The sequence below is a fragment of the Pseudopodoces humilis genome, chromosome 2 (genome assembly GCF_049639895.1).
Source record: "Pseudopodoces humilis isolate 2021_Gansu_Grassland_sample_001 chromosome 2, ASM4963989v1, whole genome shotgun sequence".
Lineage (NCBI taxonomy): Eukaryota > Metazoa > Chordata > Aves > Passeriformes > Paridae > Pseudopodoces > Pseudopodoces humilis.
The window spans coordinates 3,294,375-3,311,267 of NC_142201.1; the positions used below are offsets into that span (position 1 = coordinate 3,294,375).

At 44.1% G+C, this 16,893-nt stretch overlaps 1 protein-coding gene across 1 annotated transcript in view; it reads left to right on the forward strand.

Moving 5' to 3' along the window:
- Positions 1 to 560: 560 nt before the first annotated feature.
- Positions 561 to 16,893, forward strand: part of PCP4 (Purkinje cell protein 4) — a 47,074-nt gene continuing 30,741 nt past the window's right edge. The window contains exon 1 of the mRNA XM_005526547.3: positions 561 to 663. Coding sequence (XP_005526604.1) covers positions 655 to 663 — 9 coding nt within the window. The 5' untranslated portion in view covers positions 561 to 654. The remainder of the gene's footprint in view (positions 664 to 16,893) is intronic.

The window sequence follows — 16,893 nt, forward strand, 5'->3', positions numbered from 1 at the left end:
CTTAAAGATAATTTTTTCCCCAACTCCTCTGCCATGGGACACCTTCCACCACTCCAGGCTGCTCAGGGCTCCAACCTGGCTTTGAACACTGCCAGGCTTGAGGCATCCACAGCCAACCTGTTCCAGTGCCTCATCACCCTCACAGTAAAAAAAAAATAATAAATAAAAATGTTCCTCATTTAACTCATTCATCCGATCTGCCACAGTAATTCCCCATTCCCAGGCTGCCTCCAGCACATCTGGAGCCCGTCTCTCCCGTGGGGATGCCCGAAGCCGCCCTAATGTGGCGCGCGTGGTGCCGGGCACTCGGAGAAAGTGCGTGGGGAAAGGGGAGGAGGAGGAAGAGGAGGGAAAGGAGGAAGAAAAGGAGGAAGGAAAGGAGGAAGGAAAGGAAATAGAGGAGGAGGATGATGAGGAGAAGGACGCGGGAAGCGCTCCCGGCCGTGAGGGCCGTTGAGGGCCGTGAGAGCCGCCAGGGGGCGCCGCGCGCTCTCGGGATGAGGGGAGCGCTGGGATTGGGTGGGGCCCGCGCGCGCGCCGCTCTGATTGGCTGGCGCGGGCCGGGCCGGGCGCGCGGCGCCGCTTCTTAACGGGCGTCGCGAGGCGGCGGGAGCTGAGCGCCGGCGGGGCCGCTGCCACTGTCACTGTCGCGACATGAGCGAGGTGAGCCGGGCGGAGCGGGGCGGGGGGCGCCGGCCACGGGACCCCCGGAGGGGCAATGTCACCTTCGCCTCTCTGCGGGCAGCCGGGGAGGGAGAAGCGCGTCCCGGGCTGGGAAGGCGGGGACGCTCCGGAGGTCCTGGGAGCGGGGTCTCAGCATCTCCTCTCAAACCCTGATAAACGCGTCCCCTCAGGTGTGTTGTGTGTGCCTGCAGAGCAGAAGGCAAGGGGCTGGGTTTGCCCTTTGAAGGACCAGGTACGCCGGTGGACGTTCCTAATTAAAAATCGCCGATAATTTCTCATCTCTACCCGGCGCTTTCCTGTGTAAAAGGGAGGATTTAATAAGTTGTGGGAAAGTTGCCTGCTAGAGCTCATGGAAAAAGCTTCCCTGTTTGTGGTTGGGTGCTGATGTAAACTTTGTAAGTAATGTCCTGAGAAGGATTACAATCTAGGGGAAAAAATGTAAATAGTGCCAAACATGTAAGAATCACTTGTACCCTTGAAATGTTGCACTTGTGGGTTTATTTGCTTGCCCTTCTCTTTCTTTTTTCTTGGGTTTTTTTTTTTTTCCTTCTGCAGTAGAAAAGTTCAAACTAGAATTTTTTTTTTAGTTAAAGGTATTGACAGAAGGACTCCTTAGGTTCAGCTGAGAGATCCCACATTCTCTAGCGCAGCTCATTCTTTGGGAATCAGCAGAGGTACCTGTAACTATGCCTTACCCAGCACCTATTTTTGGAGGCTGTTTGTTACAAAACACCTGCTACTCCATTAACAAATGGGATTTTCCTTTTTTTAGAAGCAAAATTGAGAGTGACACCACACCGGATAAGCTGTGACTGTTTGCTGTGCAGGTGTTACACTCAGCTGTGGTTTTCCATGAAGTGTAAAGCGGAGATGAAAAGCAGGAGCAGCCTGGTCTGTGGTGCAGGGATTTGTGAGGAGCGGCTCACATTTTGGCTTTCAGGTCATGCCAGGTGGGGAGAGCAGAGGAAATCCTCATGGCTGCTGCTTACAGCGATCTCTTCAGGACCTCTCCTCTGCTGCTGTTGTGTTTCCATCACCTGGATGGAGTTTATGCAGTGTGGGTTTGGCTTTTTGTTGCTTTTTTTTTTTATTTTTTCAGCCACTGTGACTTTGCTGCCCAGGCTGGCTGAAGTGTGCTGTGAGATGCAGCAGCACTATTCCACTCTTTAAATTTTTAATTTGGGGGAAAATCTTATGGAGAGGAGTAATATTTGGGTGGAACTGCTGTGCCTGCTGCAACTGTACAAGGCATTCTTGTCACAGCTTTGTGCTGGGTTGTATTTGCTCAGTAATTACCTTTCAAAATTTGAATTAAGACTGATTGCCTTTTGGATTTAAAAAGACCTAGTGAAGATAAAGATCCTCCCTGCTACCAGCACAGGGGTTCTTTATCCACAGTGCATTTGTTTGTGCCTGACAGAGCTGTGTTCCTGGCAAACCCCTGGAGCTGGGAGATGTTTTGCTGGCGCAGAGCTGTGTCCTGTGCCTGTGACACTGAGCACTGCACTCGGTGTCTTCAGCGCTGCTGTCATTCCCCTGACAAAACTGGGGAGTTAATCACTCACAGCTCCAGTGAAGAAAAGCCTTCCTGCTGTTCCTTGCTGTCAGCTCTTCCCCAAAAGGCAGAAGAGAGCAACTACACCACCCCAAACCACCTCACTGCAAAAGATTGTTAAAAAAATGTGGCAAAAAAACCCCAGATTAGAAAGGAAGCTTTTAGATAGCTCTTTGCTGTTGGGGGGGAGGGAGGTGTCTCAGTGGTTTTAGCTTGCAATGCTGTAATTGAAAGATATTTTTATTTTTGGCTTAATCTGCTAAAAAAAAAAAAAATAAAATCTGTGGACGGGGTGATTGAAAAGAGCCTCAATTAGAGCCCTCTAAAGATTATCCCACGTACAACAGTGTTGGGAGGGTGGGAAGGTTTTTTTGCTTTATGTTACCAATTGTCTGGATTTGAACAGCGCTGGAAATGCGGTCACAGAAATCTCTTGAGAAGAGCTTTAATCTCCCTGAGTTATTTACTGAGACTTTGCATGAATTTTCATTTTACTGCTTCAAGCAAAATTAACTTTCTTGTTTATGGGCAGTAATTAGAGTGATTTATGAGTGTGGTGAGGCACTTCAACAGGTTGTGCAGAGAACTGTGGCTGCCCCTGGATCTCTGGAAGTGTTCTAGAAGAGGTTGGATGTGGCTCTGAGCAGCCTGGGATAGTGAGAGGTGTCCCTGCCCGTGACAAGGGGTGGAACAAGATGATCTTTAAGGTACCTTCTGACCCAAACCATTCTGTGATCACCAGTCTTCTGGTAGAAAAAGCTGAAAATTAAGTAGTCATTACTCTGGCTGTAGTACTTCACTATTTTCTAGCAGCTAGCTTATATTTTTTCAGGAAGGATGCGGACCTTTTCTACAGGCAGAACACTACACTTCTTTCTCTGCAGTATTTGAAAATGTGTTTAATGAGTTCCTTCTGCTGGGCAGAAGTCTGGCCCCATAAGTAGTCAGTGGGAATGTGAGGTGTAAGAGTTGACCTAGTGGCTTTGTGATTTATGCTTCCTGCTGCCCTGTTGAGTGGCAGACAGGCGTCTTAGCTGTATGGGAATTCCTTGGTAATGTCAGTGTACATTGAAATGCATTTTTAGGTCTCAAAGTCTGTCCTCAAATAACTGGGGAGCCTTTTCTGTAGGTCTGTGGCTGTTCTCTGTTGTTTATAATGAGCGTGGAGAGGAGAGCTGTGCTGAAAAATACCAGCTGCTGTCAGTGAGCAGCCATGAGATGTAACCTGGCTTCCATTAAAGATCTCCAGTCACCCAGGCTGAGCTGGGGGAAGAGATCTTGGGTAATGAGCCCACAGAGCAATGCCAAATCTTTATTCACAGTCAGCAGTTGTACCAGTGAGCCTCTAGACTCACATCTGGCATAAGCTCGATTCACCACAGGGAATCCTGTCATCTGAGCAGTCATTTACTATCCTGACATGTTGCAGATGATGTTAGGTTGTGGTATTCCCCTGCCATGAGGGTTCAGAAGAAGCATTTGATCACACAGATGTTTTTATGATGTTCACTCTTGCCTTCTGTGTGGAATGTTTGTGGTTGTCATCAGGAATGAGGTCTGGGCTTAGGAAGGACAGAGGACAGCACTTAAGCAATGTGGTCTTACAGCCCTGGCTGCTGTTCCAGTGCTCTGGGATGAGGAGTCTCCAGCAGAGATTGCCTTGGATGCATTTATTTCCTTTTGATTTTAAAGGGTCAGAGTGGTGTTGCTGGTGTAGGGGACAAGCTCAGCTTTAATACATGTTATTCAGGTGTCTGATTTTAGGAGAGTCATTTGGGAGATCTCTATTTGATTGCCTGAGGCACCTGTGATTGAAGAACGTGCATTGGAAGAGCCTTGTGCAACGTGAGTGAAGTGCAGCGCTGATTGCCAGGGTGCTGATGTGCACCCCTTAAGTGGGGTGTACTTTGAGCCAGCAGTTTTTTATATTTGAGAATCAGCGTAGTTACCAGACAGCAGCAAGAATATTCTGGCTTGCCTCTGGAAACAGGTGTCAAGCAACCAGGCACATGAAATTCAGAGAGCTGTTTGTGATCTGACTTGCTCAGTTGGGAAGATGAAGAGCTGGGGACTTGATCTCTGTGTAAATGCAGAGATTTTGGTCAGGCTTTGAAAGCAAAGAACACCAAATCTTGCAGCTTTGAGCTACAAACAAGCTCTTTCCCTCTGCCTTAGGCTGGCTTTGAAATCCTGTAGCCACTGCTGTGCTGTGCCCACCTTCAGAAGGATCATGGAGGGTGTTTGTGTGTCCTGTAGCTGGGAGGTGCAGGGCATTCCTGGGGGCTGAGCTGTCCTGGTGGGTGTGCTCATGCAGACAGCTCTGCTCTGCAGCCTGGAGAGCTGAACCTTTGCTTTGGAGCTCAGACCACCCTCACTGGGAGGCACCCAAGCAGCCAACTCTGCAAAGATGCAGGCTGCCATGGGATAAACCTGGGCTCAAAGATGTTCTTCTGAAAAAGGAGCCTCATCAGTGCTGGGGGTGACACCCATCAGCAAGGCAGCCTCTGCTGTCCAAACAAGTGATAGCCCATGGTTTGGGCATGTCCCACAGCAGGCAGACTTGGAGAGAGTGTCCTTTTCCCTCACAGTTGAGGGGGAACCTGAAACATGTCCCTATCCCTCTGGACAGGTGTGTTCAGCAGGAGGCTGTTGGAGAAGGACAGGGATTGTGTGAAACATGAGGTGTAAGTGGAGGTTTGTGGCTGAAACTGTCTGCTTCAGGTGGTTAATGGTAAAACTGGGGTTCTTTCCTTTGTTGTTCTCCTGAATTCCCTTAAAACCATTTCATTTAAATGGTATTTAGCATCTTGGAGCCACATGAACACAAGTGAGGATTACACAACCATAATCCTGATGGCACTAAATCAAAGATCTGTTGTTTGTAAGGAAAGAACATACCATTTTTAGAGGAGCTCCTGTTCTCTGCTCTGGTGTTTCCAGTCCTGGCAGGTGTCTGAGCCAATCCCTCACCTTAGGGGGGACCTGCTGGTTGCACTTTTCAGATTTTGCCATAGCCCCAGTTGTTAATTGCCTCCTTATACCCACAGTATGTACAAAAACTGTGCAGCTCTAAAAACCCCAGCAAGAACATGGCAGAGTGGAGGAGGAAATTCTGCAGCTGTTACAGGATGGGGGTGGGATCGATAAGCACATGAACATCAGTTTTTAATTTTAACTCACATCTATTTATTAGCTGAGTGGTAAATTGCAGCTCAAAAGAGGAGGAAGAAGGGAGAACAATAAGTTTTACATCTGTCACTTTGCCTACTCTTTCCATCAGTGTGGTTTCAGTGGGATCAAGCATCTTCTAAAATAGCACTTAGAAGTGAAGTTGGAAATTGATCTTAATTTGATGACACTGGCAGAAGCTCACGGGTTTTCTTGCCATGTATAGAATGCCAACAGATTCAGGCAACACACTCTAAAAAAGGACATTTAGCTTTAATTGTGTGCTTCAATATCATGTTTTTTTGTGAAAGAATAACTTACTCCAACTTTCATGCTGCAGGACTTGACAATGCAATATCATTTCAGGCTGCAAAGGAATATTAGTTTCTAGTCCAATATCCCTAAATTTGTAATGAATTGGCTACCTTATAGGAGTCATCATCCAACAATTATTACATTATCTAGATCATGCTAGTGATGAAATGTGTAAAGTAGCAGTTAACTTCAGCAGGAACAGCGGTGGCATTTCCATTAAAGGTTTCTGGGGTTATTTTATTGTTTTGTTTATTTTTTAAATTTGAATAAAACATTTGATTTCCAATCTGCCATTTGCTCTTGTCTGTCTCAGTTTTTTGTAGGGTTGGCTTGGAAAATGTTTGCTTCTAACTCTGCTATGGAAGAGCTTGTACCAGAGTGGGCTAAACACTGGGTATGTCAATCCTGAGACACCCCCTTGGCTGAAGAGGAGGGAGAAAGCAGCAGGGGAAAGTAATGATTTCCTTCAGCCTTTCACTTGCAACAGAGCCTTAAATTCCCTGAGCCATTTACTGTGTTCTCTGCAAGGCACAGGATCTTCTCACGAAGATTAAAAACATGTATTCCCCCTCTTTCTAAGGAAAGCTCCTCTGTTTCATCACTTGTTTGGATATTGGATTTTTAAATAAATTAAAAAATATGGTAGATACCTATAAACTAAGTCAAATAATAAATAATCCCTTTTTAACTTTGTCCTCTAATTTTAATTCAGAAAACCAACCTCTAGTTCACTTATAAAAAGAGGTGGAAGACAGATTATATACATTTATCTTATTAGGAAAATAAATAGCAAGCAGCTGCAAAGGAAATCGGTTGTGAAATATTATAAATGACAGAATGTGGGGTCACAGTTTATCCCCACTCTCTATGTCTGCTTCCTCAGAGACCACACTAAGTGTAGTTAGAGGTAAATTGGGAAAGTGTCACACAGAGTAGCTCTCTGGCTGGTGCTGCCTCATCTCATCAATTCATTCCAAGAGGGATAAAGCCTTATTTATGCACTAACATAGAATTTGAAGGGAGAAGCACAAGTTCAGTCAGAGAAGAAATGAAAATTGTCTGTCTACATGACTTGAATATTAGTTACAGCTGAACTGTCTTTCCTCTTAAAGAGAAAAGTATTACTTTATAGATGCTGAATGTTCTTGCATTATCACCTTAGTCTGCAGTGTATGAAATATGACCCTAACCAGTGGTGTAGCTGACACTGTGAGTGCTGTAACAGTAGACAGAATGATGTTATAGAGATCTTTTGTGAGAGATAAAAGTAAGAAACAAAAGGAAAAAGAAGAAAGTAAAAAAAGCTTGCAAAATCTGGTGTCCTTCTGTCTGACCTTGGAGACCTCAGAGATCCCTGGACTTGAGACAAGGAGATGGTGAGAAGGGTGGTACCAGGTAGGAGGGCATCACATCTTGGAAACAGACTCTAGCTCTGCCAAAAAGTTTGGAGGTGTGTATTTAATATCTTTAACAATGAGTCTGAGTGTCCAGATGCCTGACAGAAAGGTCTGAGCTGCTTTGTCACCAGCCTTACCTGGTGTTCCTTGGCTGGCAGTTGGATTCTTGGTGGGGTATGGGGGCACAGCTACTGAATGGTGCCAGCAGAAGTCAAAAGCTGCAGCAGTAGAACCAGAGAAACCTGAATTGTGGTCAGGTTATGATGGTTTAAACTTGGAAGGAGTGAGCAGGGCTGTGGAAGGTCATGAGTGATCGCTGTACAACAGGAGTCTCCTAAAACTGAAAGGAAAAGATCCCTTTGGGGATCCTGCCTGGCTGCACCTACTGGCGTGGATGGATTTGCAGGGATGTTGGGTGTACCTTTTCTGGGAATGATGGAGCACAGCTCAGAAATGCCCCAGCTAGAGTTGACCCTGGAAATGGGACATACCCATGTCCTGCTAAATCAGCTTAATGAGAGTTTGCAGGTTCTTATGGAGTGAATTGGGGTGGATGGAAGATCTTAAAAGACTTGTGGTCTGCACAGTTTCAAAATCCCTGGGCAGAATGTTAGGAAGCTGACAGCAGCCATTGCTAATATCTGGGGATGATTTGTCCATGTGTCCACTGTGACCAATGCAGTTGGCCTTGGTATCCAGCAGGTGCTGTGATCTCAACAGCCTTTTCCCCAAAATGCAAGTGTGCAACAGCAGATGAAGCAAAAATTGATAGATCTGAGGGCATAAGTGATTTCTTGAGGATTTGGATGATACTAGACCTTTTCCTAGTGATGCTAAGGGCACAAAGGAAGACCAGTGATTTTTTGAGAATTGTTTTCACAGGCATCATGGCATTTTTTCATGAAATGTTTGCCTCCCCAGGCAGTATGGCGAGGTTGGTTTGACCAGGTAAGTATCAGTGTCTAATGCCTCAATAAATAAGAAAACACATCTTAAAAGGCTGAAGTCCAAGTTTAGGTGAGAGGTACGGAGGCAGAAAAATAATCCTCATAAAAATCAAAAGTATGTTCTTCATTTGAATTTTAGTGATTTTTATTCTCCAGCCTTAATGATAGAAGAAATGGGGTTCTTTTTTTTTTTTTCTTGGGGATCTTTCTGCCTCTTTTTCCCTTGGAAGAAATAGGCTTCTCTTTGCAATTAAATTATTAAATCTTAATTAAATTAGTCTTGTATTAAAATACTGAATACTCTACATGTTGACTCTAAAGCACATAATTTTAACACTAATGGAAATGCTCTGAAGAATGACTTTTATTTGAACTTTTTATTGTAGTGTTCTAGGAAGAAATCTGTTGGAAATCTGTTTCTTGGAATTCCAAAAGAGTACTTATAAAATGTTGAGGTTGAGGGAGGCAGAAGATAAACTGCCAGAAATTAGAAGCATTAAGTTGATGGGAAGGAAGGAGGAGGAAGGATGGCTGGGCAGGCAGATGACATGGGGGGGGAAATGAGCCATGTGGCTTCATGGCTGCTTCACACATATCAGTGCTCCAGTCAGAGCTGACAGATACACACCCCTGGAAGAGAGCAAACATATTGTTGGCTTGGCACACTTGAGAGTACATGTGCCAGCACACATGTGCTGCAGTTTAAGCAGGGCAGCCAAATGCCTAAGGCAGGCCAGCTTGATGCCAATTTTAATTTGCCAGTCAGACTTGGCTAGTTATCACTTCTTTCCTTCAGCATATTTTATAAGCTACTGGAGAGCGCTAACACCCAAAGCTAGCTGAATGAACCTCTCAGGATAGATCAGGAGATCCTCTCTTTCTTACAGGGCTTTTATTCAGAGCATTGCTTTGTGTTCCTTACGTGGATCAAAAGCTTTGTGCTCTTCCCTCCTGGAACTGGACTTAGGGGATGGATCTGCAGGTGTGGGAATGTTGGTAGCAAAGGTTCTACCTTAATACTGTGAATTGCAGAGAACCTAAATTGCAGATTACCTGAATTCTAGCAATAGCTTTTGCAGTCATGCCATGTAAGTCTTTAATAGATGTTTTTGTCTGACTGCAGTGTGTCAGGCAGCACAGATGGATCTAAATTTGCTTTCCACTTGGAACTTCTAAGGAGCCTATTTTCTCTCTGGTCACGGGATAAGCTTAGGAGACTATTACCAAAATGCATAACTTTTCTTGTAGGAGCACCTAAGGGCCATTTTTAATGGCATTCCAGGATGTTTTGCCATGTTCATGTGTCAATGAGATGTAAATGTTTAGATGGGTAATGTTTTTTCTTTAGCTTCATATGCAAGGCACAAAGTGCAGAATGGAGCCTGGTTCATAATACGAGGCTGAAGACAGAGGGAATGAAAGAGGACTCCATGAAAAAACTTGCAAGTTTTCATTGAACTTGAGTTGGAAAACATAGTTAATAGAGTCACAGAATGGTTTGGGTTGGAAAGGACCTTAAAGATCTTCTCGTTCCAGTCCTTCCATGAGCAGGGACACTTTCCACTATTCCCCGTTCCACTTGGCCTTGGACACTTCCAGGGATGGGGCATCCTCAGATTCTCTGGCCAGCCAGTGCCAGGGCCTTCCCACCCTCACAGGGACAGGTTCAGTCTTAGGGCAGGTAACCTGGAATGTCTCTGCTGGGGCCAGGGAACCTGGGAACTCTTAAAGCTTTTCTGTGAAAATTGCTTCCTTGTCTTCTCAGCTGCTGTTAGCAATGAAATGGATCACAGCAACAGTTCCCCTGAGCAGCTGCAGGGTCCTCAGAGTTTCGGATTTGTGGAAATCTCAATTTTCTGTCCATGTCTTGGACAGAGGCAGTGACCTGACGTCTTCTGCTTGCTACATATGAGCTTATTTGATCCCTGTCCCTGATTCCTGGCCATCAAGGTGACCTTGTGCCTCACCCTGCCCGTTTTCCTTTCACTGTGGCAGGGTTGTTTGTTTCTAATCCCTTGGCTGTGGTTTTTCCTCCCAGTGCCAAGAGCTCTGCTGTGATCCACATCCTCCCCTAACAAAGCAGCTCCCCTAAAGCTCTCAGTGGGTTGTTCCTGATACAGATTGGAACAATGCTGGACAAATCCTCTGTTGAGTGATGCCCCATGTCAAGTGCAGCTCCAGCAGCCCATCCTGCCAGGAGTGCCAGGTTTGGGTCATCCCCCTGGGCAAGCTGCGCTGCCAGGGCTGCAGCACACTGGCAGTCCAGTGATTCCCTGCTGCTGGAATGACCCTGGAGAGGTTCCTGTCATCCCAGCAGATGGCTGGGGGGCTGCTCCAGGTCGCTCCCTGTGACCAGACAGCCTGCCCGGGCTGGGTGGAGCAGTGGAGTAAGTGATGTGGAAACATCCCTGCCACTTGGTCTTGCTCTTGTCTTGAAAATCAAAGGCTTTGCCTGAGGCTGAAGGCAGAAAGTTCCTTTGCATGGTGGCTTGAAACTGCCATAATGAATATTTTTGGAAAATCCTGTCTGGCCCATTTACTAGAGCAGTCTGACTGAGATAATACCTGTTTACCTCTGAAATATGTAGGGAAACAGCAGGGAAATAAGAACAGATTTTTATTTTTTTTTTTTTAATTGTACAACTGGAAATAAAAACCTGCCAACAGAAAAAAACAACCACCAGAATTTTTGCAGTCTGGGAGGAAGCAGCCTGTTTTAATAATGATAGCCAATACGATCAGAGATGAAGCAATTTGTCAGTGCTGATTTTTGCTGTGAATAATCCAAGCTATCCCTTGAAGACAACCTCTAACTCAATTATAGCTGGGTTTAGAGCTCAGCAAATTGCATTACCCAAAACTTCAGAAGGGCTCAGAAGAATAAAATATAAAGTAAATTTTTTGCTACAAAACCACTGTTGGTATTCAGTTATATTATGCCTAGGCAGGGACTCTGACCCCTTAATTGGCTTAGGACACTCTTCCTGTCTGAGGATGCTGATATGAAAGGATACCCAGGATATTGTCTGTATCTAAACTCTGTTTCCAGATCCCCAAGGTTCTCTTCTTCCTAATCAGGTGCACTGCCTGTATTTCCCACACAGGGGACCAAGGCTGATAATTGAGGTTGCTCTGCTATAACTGTGGATCAGAGACATCAACTACACGACTGAAATGATCAACAGAAAGAGTTGAAATATGTATTTCTTTTTTTAGCTGGATCATTTCAATGATTGTTTTCAACACAGCTCTGCTGAAGGGTTATTTTTAACTTGAATAATTTTAGTGCTCCTATTTTCTGTGTGACCTTGCAAACAATTGTTTCCAAAGAAATGAGGCCTTGGGGATGGGAAGGTGTGGCTGGATTGGGCTCTAATGGGCAGTAGGAGTTCTTAAGGCAGGTTTCCTGCCCAAAAATGCCCTTTTTGGAGCTGTAATGCCAGGTCTGATGCTACCAATAGATAAGAAATAATAGGAGAAAAAACAGAAGAAACCACCTTAAGAACCACAGTCAGTTTTTATTTATGCCATCTAGCTTAATCAATTTTTATGTAATTGAAATATTCCTCTTGGGTCACCTTGGAAATGGATAGAGAGGAGACCTCCATGGAATTGGGATTTGGGCTGTATCACCCATGTCCAGATGAGAACTGAGGTCAGTTCTTGGCAAGTGGTGTGAGAAGGGTTTTTTGTCGTTGAATTTACTCTCCTTGCCCTTTGCTAAACAAAACCCAATGTGCAATTTAGGGAAATGCCACAGTACCACACTGAGGTTCCAATTCTATTCATAAAAGTAATTTTGCTGGGTTGAAGACAACTCCTTGTCCATGTCTGAGAGCCCTGTAAATAAATCATGCTGGATCAAATCTTCCATTTCCTGCAGAAAAAAAAAAAAAAAAAGGGATTACTTCTCATGGCTGGCATGGTAATTAACAGGATTTGGGAAATACATTCTTGCAGCTGCTTTCAAAATTAACTTCAAAGATTCCATTAATCCCTGCCTCTGAAAAAAAAATAAAAAATTGTGATTACAATATCTTTGGAGAAATAATGTTTTAATTCAAAATATGCTAATAACCTAAATATTAAACAAGCTACTGTTTGTGCTAATTACGTTGATTACATTTGGTGTTGGTGTAAATATTCCGTTTAGAACATTATATGGAATCTGAATACAAAATCAGCAGGTTCTCACTGTGCTGATTTATAAATTACAGCCCAGCATCGGCAAAAGTGGGGCACAGCTAAAGTTCTTTTCTGTGCTCTTAGAATATTTAAAATCAGCACTGTAAGTGGGTTCCTCTATCCCAGACAGAGATTCCCTCAGCCCATTTTCATCAGACGCCTCCGAATTTATCCTGAGAGCTGCCCCAGCCCTGGGGCCCAGCCCAGGGAGCAGCTGGAGCTGCTGGAGAGAGCCCAGAGGAGGCTCCAGGATGAGCAGAGGGATGGAGCAGCTCTGCTGGCAGGAAAGGCTGGCCCAGCTGCCATTGTTCAGCCTGGCCAGGAGAAGCTTTGGGCTGAGCTCAGGGTGGCCTTGCAGGGCCTGAAGGAGCCCCAGGAAAGCTGGAGAGAGACAATTGCCAAGGGCTGCAGGGCCAGGAGCCAGGGAATGGCTGCCAGTGGCAGAGGGCAGGGCTGGATCTTGGGATCTTGGGCAGGAATTGTTCCCTGGCAGGGTGGGCAGGGGCTGGGATGGAATTGCCAGAGCAGCTGGGGCTGTCCCTGGATCCCTGGCAGTGCCCAAGGCCAGGCTGGACATTGGGAGCACCTGGGACAGTGGGAGGTGGCCCTGCCATGGCAGGGGTGGCACTGGATGATCTTTAAGGTTGGTGCCGTTAAGTAAGGTTCCTTCCAACCCAAACCATTCCATGGTCCTAAGTGTGCTCAGCATTGAAGGATCTCCTGCTCTCTGTGTACACTCAGAAGTGCCTGTTCCGAGGATTTACCTCAAGCCAGAAGTTCTGTCTGGACAATAATGAACAAATCACGCCTCCTAAGTTGAAACAAATGCCTTAAGCTTATGAGCAACCATGTGATTAAGCACTCAATGGGCATTTTGTATAGCCATGTTAATAAAAATACGTGTTCCACATGGGCAATGGCTACACTGCAAACAACACCATTTGTAGTTATCAGAGACTTGTTAATTTTGGACAGATAATTCTGTGCTTTCCAGGACGACAGTGTGCATTCATGTCCATAACCATATCTCTTCAGTGACTAAAAAAAGTCACAAAAAACCACTGTCCCTTTGTCAGCTTGTAGCCACTGCAGTTTGAATCCTATCAGTTCATGTCAGCCCACCTGCGTAGCTTTAATTTATTAAAATAGCTGTAAGAAAGCTTTAATAAAATTAGGGACAATCAGGAGCCCAGTCAAGTAGAAAACTGCCTGACCCATGAGGATAATTACAGGAATTGTCAAAGTGCCAGGGATCATTTAGCTTTGACAGCCAGTATGGAAAGATGGATTCTGGTGCTCTTGCTCTGGCAACATTGTGCTGCCCTGGCAAAGCAAAACAAAGAGAAAACTGGCTGTGGAAAGCTGCCTTGGAGTAGAGGAGCGTGCAGGGAGGAGGGGATACATAGGTGAGGAAGTATAAGTTGATAAATAATTTTTCGTTCTGTCAGACGGCACAGGAAATGCAGTCTGCGATTTCTCACCATGACGTGTAAGACAGAAGTAACAGACACATTATCAGATTTATCCATCATTCTGACAAAATCTCGGCTAAGTGTTGTGTACCTGCTGCAATTCCTTTAAATGTGGCCTTTGAAGGACACTTTCATCTCATAAATATTCAGTAGCGCATCTATAAAAATGCGCGGAGGAGTGGGGGAACTTGGAAAGGAGGCGCAAGAAGACGAGTGAGGAAGGTTTGTTTGTGTAGTGTCTTGTGCAATTTTTATTGCTTTATCCCAGCTCCTGTCGGGGGTTCTTCAGCTCTGCCTGCAGATGTTCTTTAGGTGACTGATGTGAGTGAACCTGGACGTCACACAGTTGGTTTGGGATTTGCCATCTGCCTGTGCTGCAGACCAGTTTGGAGAAGAAATAATTAGAAGGAAATGAGTGAAATGATAGAAGTTGTGCCTGGCTCTCCAGCAGTGCGCTTTATCTCTCCCAGCTGTTCATTTCCATGTTTTCTGATATATAATTCCAACAGATACACTAGTACTAAAATTCCAGTCCTCTTACTTAGAGGTCAGGGATCCCTTGTAGCTTTAGCAACCAAAATCCATTTGTCACAGCAATATAAGTTTTCCTGCTCTTAATTTTTATTTTAAGCATTGTGATTTATTTTATCTATTTCTAAACCAAATTATTACTGTGTTGTGGCTAAGAGTAATGTTTTTTACACTTCAAGGTGTGAAATGCTGCATCCCATGGTTTCAAGTCAGTACATGATGTTAGAAAGAGGCAGTGACACAGAAATTTCCAGTAAAGAACTTAACCTAAATAATCATATTAAAATCCCAAATTCTGCAGAGTCTAGCCTCTCATTTCAGGTCATTGTTGCTTGCTTCTTGCCCCTACTTAAATTCTGGATCTTCATTTATGTTCTGATGTATGTCCTGATCATTCTCCTGTGATTGGGAAGCTTTCCTTGCTTGAAAAACATCACAAGTTCCTAAGCAGAAATTTTCAGTGACATTTTTATTTGCAGAAAGATCATAAACTTCATAAACCTTTGAAATGTATTTTTTCAGTACTTTTTTCACACTAAGGCTGAAACAGCTGAGCTTGTTTTTTTTTTTTTAATTAATGCAGAATACTATAAAAAAATAAAGTCCTTATGAAATAGTTTAGTTTGATTCCATTTATGTTTCTTAAAGAGAAATCTTTGTACAGGGAACGGGTGGTGATGCAGAGGGAAGGCTTGCTTGGCACAGTGCTGGCAAAGTCACAGCTTTTTTGTGTTGCTTAGTACCAACATGTATTTCCTTTTGTCACACCTTAGGGTAACAAAACAAAGCTTAGGAAAAGCTCAGGATATGCACAAATTTCCCAGCTGTTCTCTTTACCAATACAGAACATCCTAAATAACATTTCATATGTGTCACCCCTGTCAGTCTATGCTGACTTTTTCTGCTGTCCACTTTACTGAAACTTTCCACTTGTTTCTAGTCTTCTAATTCCACTCTTGGATGTTTTTTTTTCCATTCTTTTATGTAGAAACACATCCTGTTGAAAATCTGCAGCCACTGCTTTCCTGGGATACAGCCCTCTGTACCTTGTTGACCCTGCACTGAGGCGAAGCATCAGCATGGTGTTATTATCTGGAAGAGCCCATTTGTCAGAACATTCTGGCAGTTTCATGTCCCTGATCTTGGACTTTCTGTGGCTCACCATAAACAACCCTTCTGCCCCCAGAAATTCTCTAATCAACACTGGGTTGCAATCCCTAACACTGAGGTGCTAATTAAAAACATCTCTGAAAAGGTCAGGCTATTTGAAGACAAGAACAGAATGTAAAATTAAAGGCAAAAATTAGGCTTGGGGGTGCAAGAGGGGCTAGAAGAATGAGTCGAGAAGCTGCTGCAGTAATTTAACATTCTTCTTGAAATGTCCTCATGGCTGTAAGTTCACTTTTGACCTTAGTTTGCTCGCCTTGGGGACTAATTTAGTACAGATTTTCATACCACATTAAATGGCCTCTGCATATAGCTGTGAGAGTTTAACAGGAAAGCAAACCTGTTCTTTTCTTACTGGGATTTTGAGCATATGGCAGAAATCTTTTCAACTTCCTCTGCTGACAAATTGGGAGTCACTTTGATTTTTGGAGACATTTTTAATTATGTGTCTTTGGTGTTTTGTAAAACCACTGAGTTAAAAATTAATATAGCCCGAAGCAGTCATAAGCTCTGTTTCCTCCTACGCAACATAGCAACAAAACTGTTTATCATGTTTTACTGTGCAATCGTTACAGGTTTGCACTCATGTTCAGTTTAGCTCTGATGTTTCTGATGCGTGGTGGAAAGTTTATTCAGTATTTCTGTCCTGGTGCTTTCCTTAAAAGATGCTGTGGAATTCCAGAAGCAATCTCTGAATGAAGGGAGCTGGCTGCAAGTTATAGGGGATGGGAATCCTCTCTTGGGAGGAAAGGCTGTGGGAGCTGGGGCTGTTCAGCCTATCAGATCCCAGAAATTAATACTGCTTTTCTTGTATTTCAGTGATTTTAATTTCATCTGTGAACAATATTTTCTATACCAGCATTTTATCCATTGCTTCTTGAAAATAGCCCCAGTAACCCCTCCTCATGTTTAGTCCCCTTTTGCTCTGAACCACATTAAAAAGCCCAGCTTTGTTCTGCAACCTGCAGTAGCATCATGAAAGATGATGAAAAAAGAAACTCCAGCTGTTAATAATACCAACACCTTGAAAATGTTTTGAAAAGCAGGTCCACTGAATGTATTGAAATAAAAGACTAAAGGCTTTGCAGGAGGATGATCCCATTGTACCTGGCTTTTTCCTGAGTTTCAGTGCCTTGTCAATGAGAAGCTGATTCTCACTTCCAAATCCATTGCAATCACTTGGAAGACAGCACAGAGCTTATAGATCAAAATATGTCTATAACTAAAGGAAAAGCTCTTAGAAGCTGGTTTGGCAGACTTTCAGGTTTCTTTCTTTGCTAGTCCAATGGTCACCAATCAAACAAATGGCTGCAGAATATTGCAACTGATTTCACACTTCAAGAAAAATACCGTGACCTCATGAATAGAAAAACCTTAATTTACCAAACCCAAGTTTTTATTCTTTTTCTTTGACTACATTGTACTCTCCCTGAGGGGAAGTCTTGAGACATGAAATAAATGTGTGAATCCAT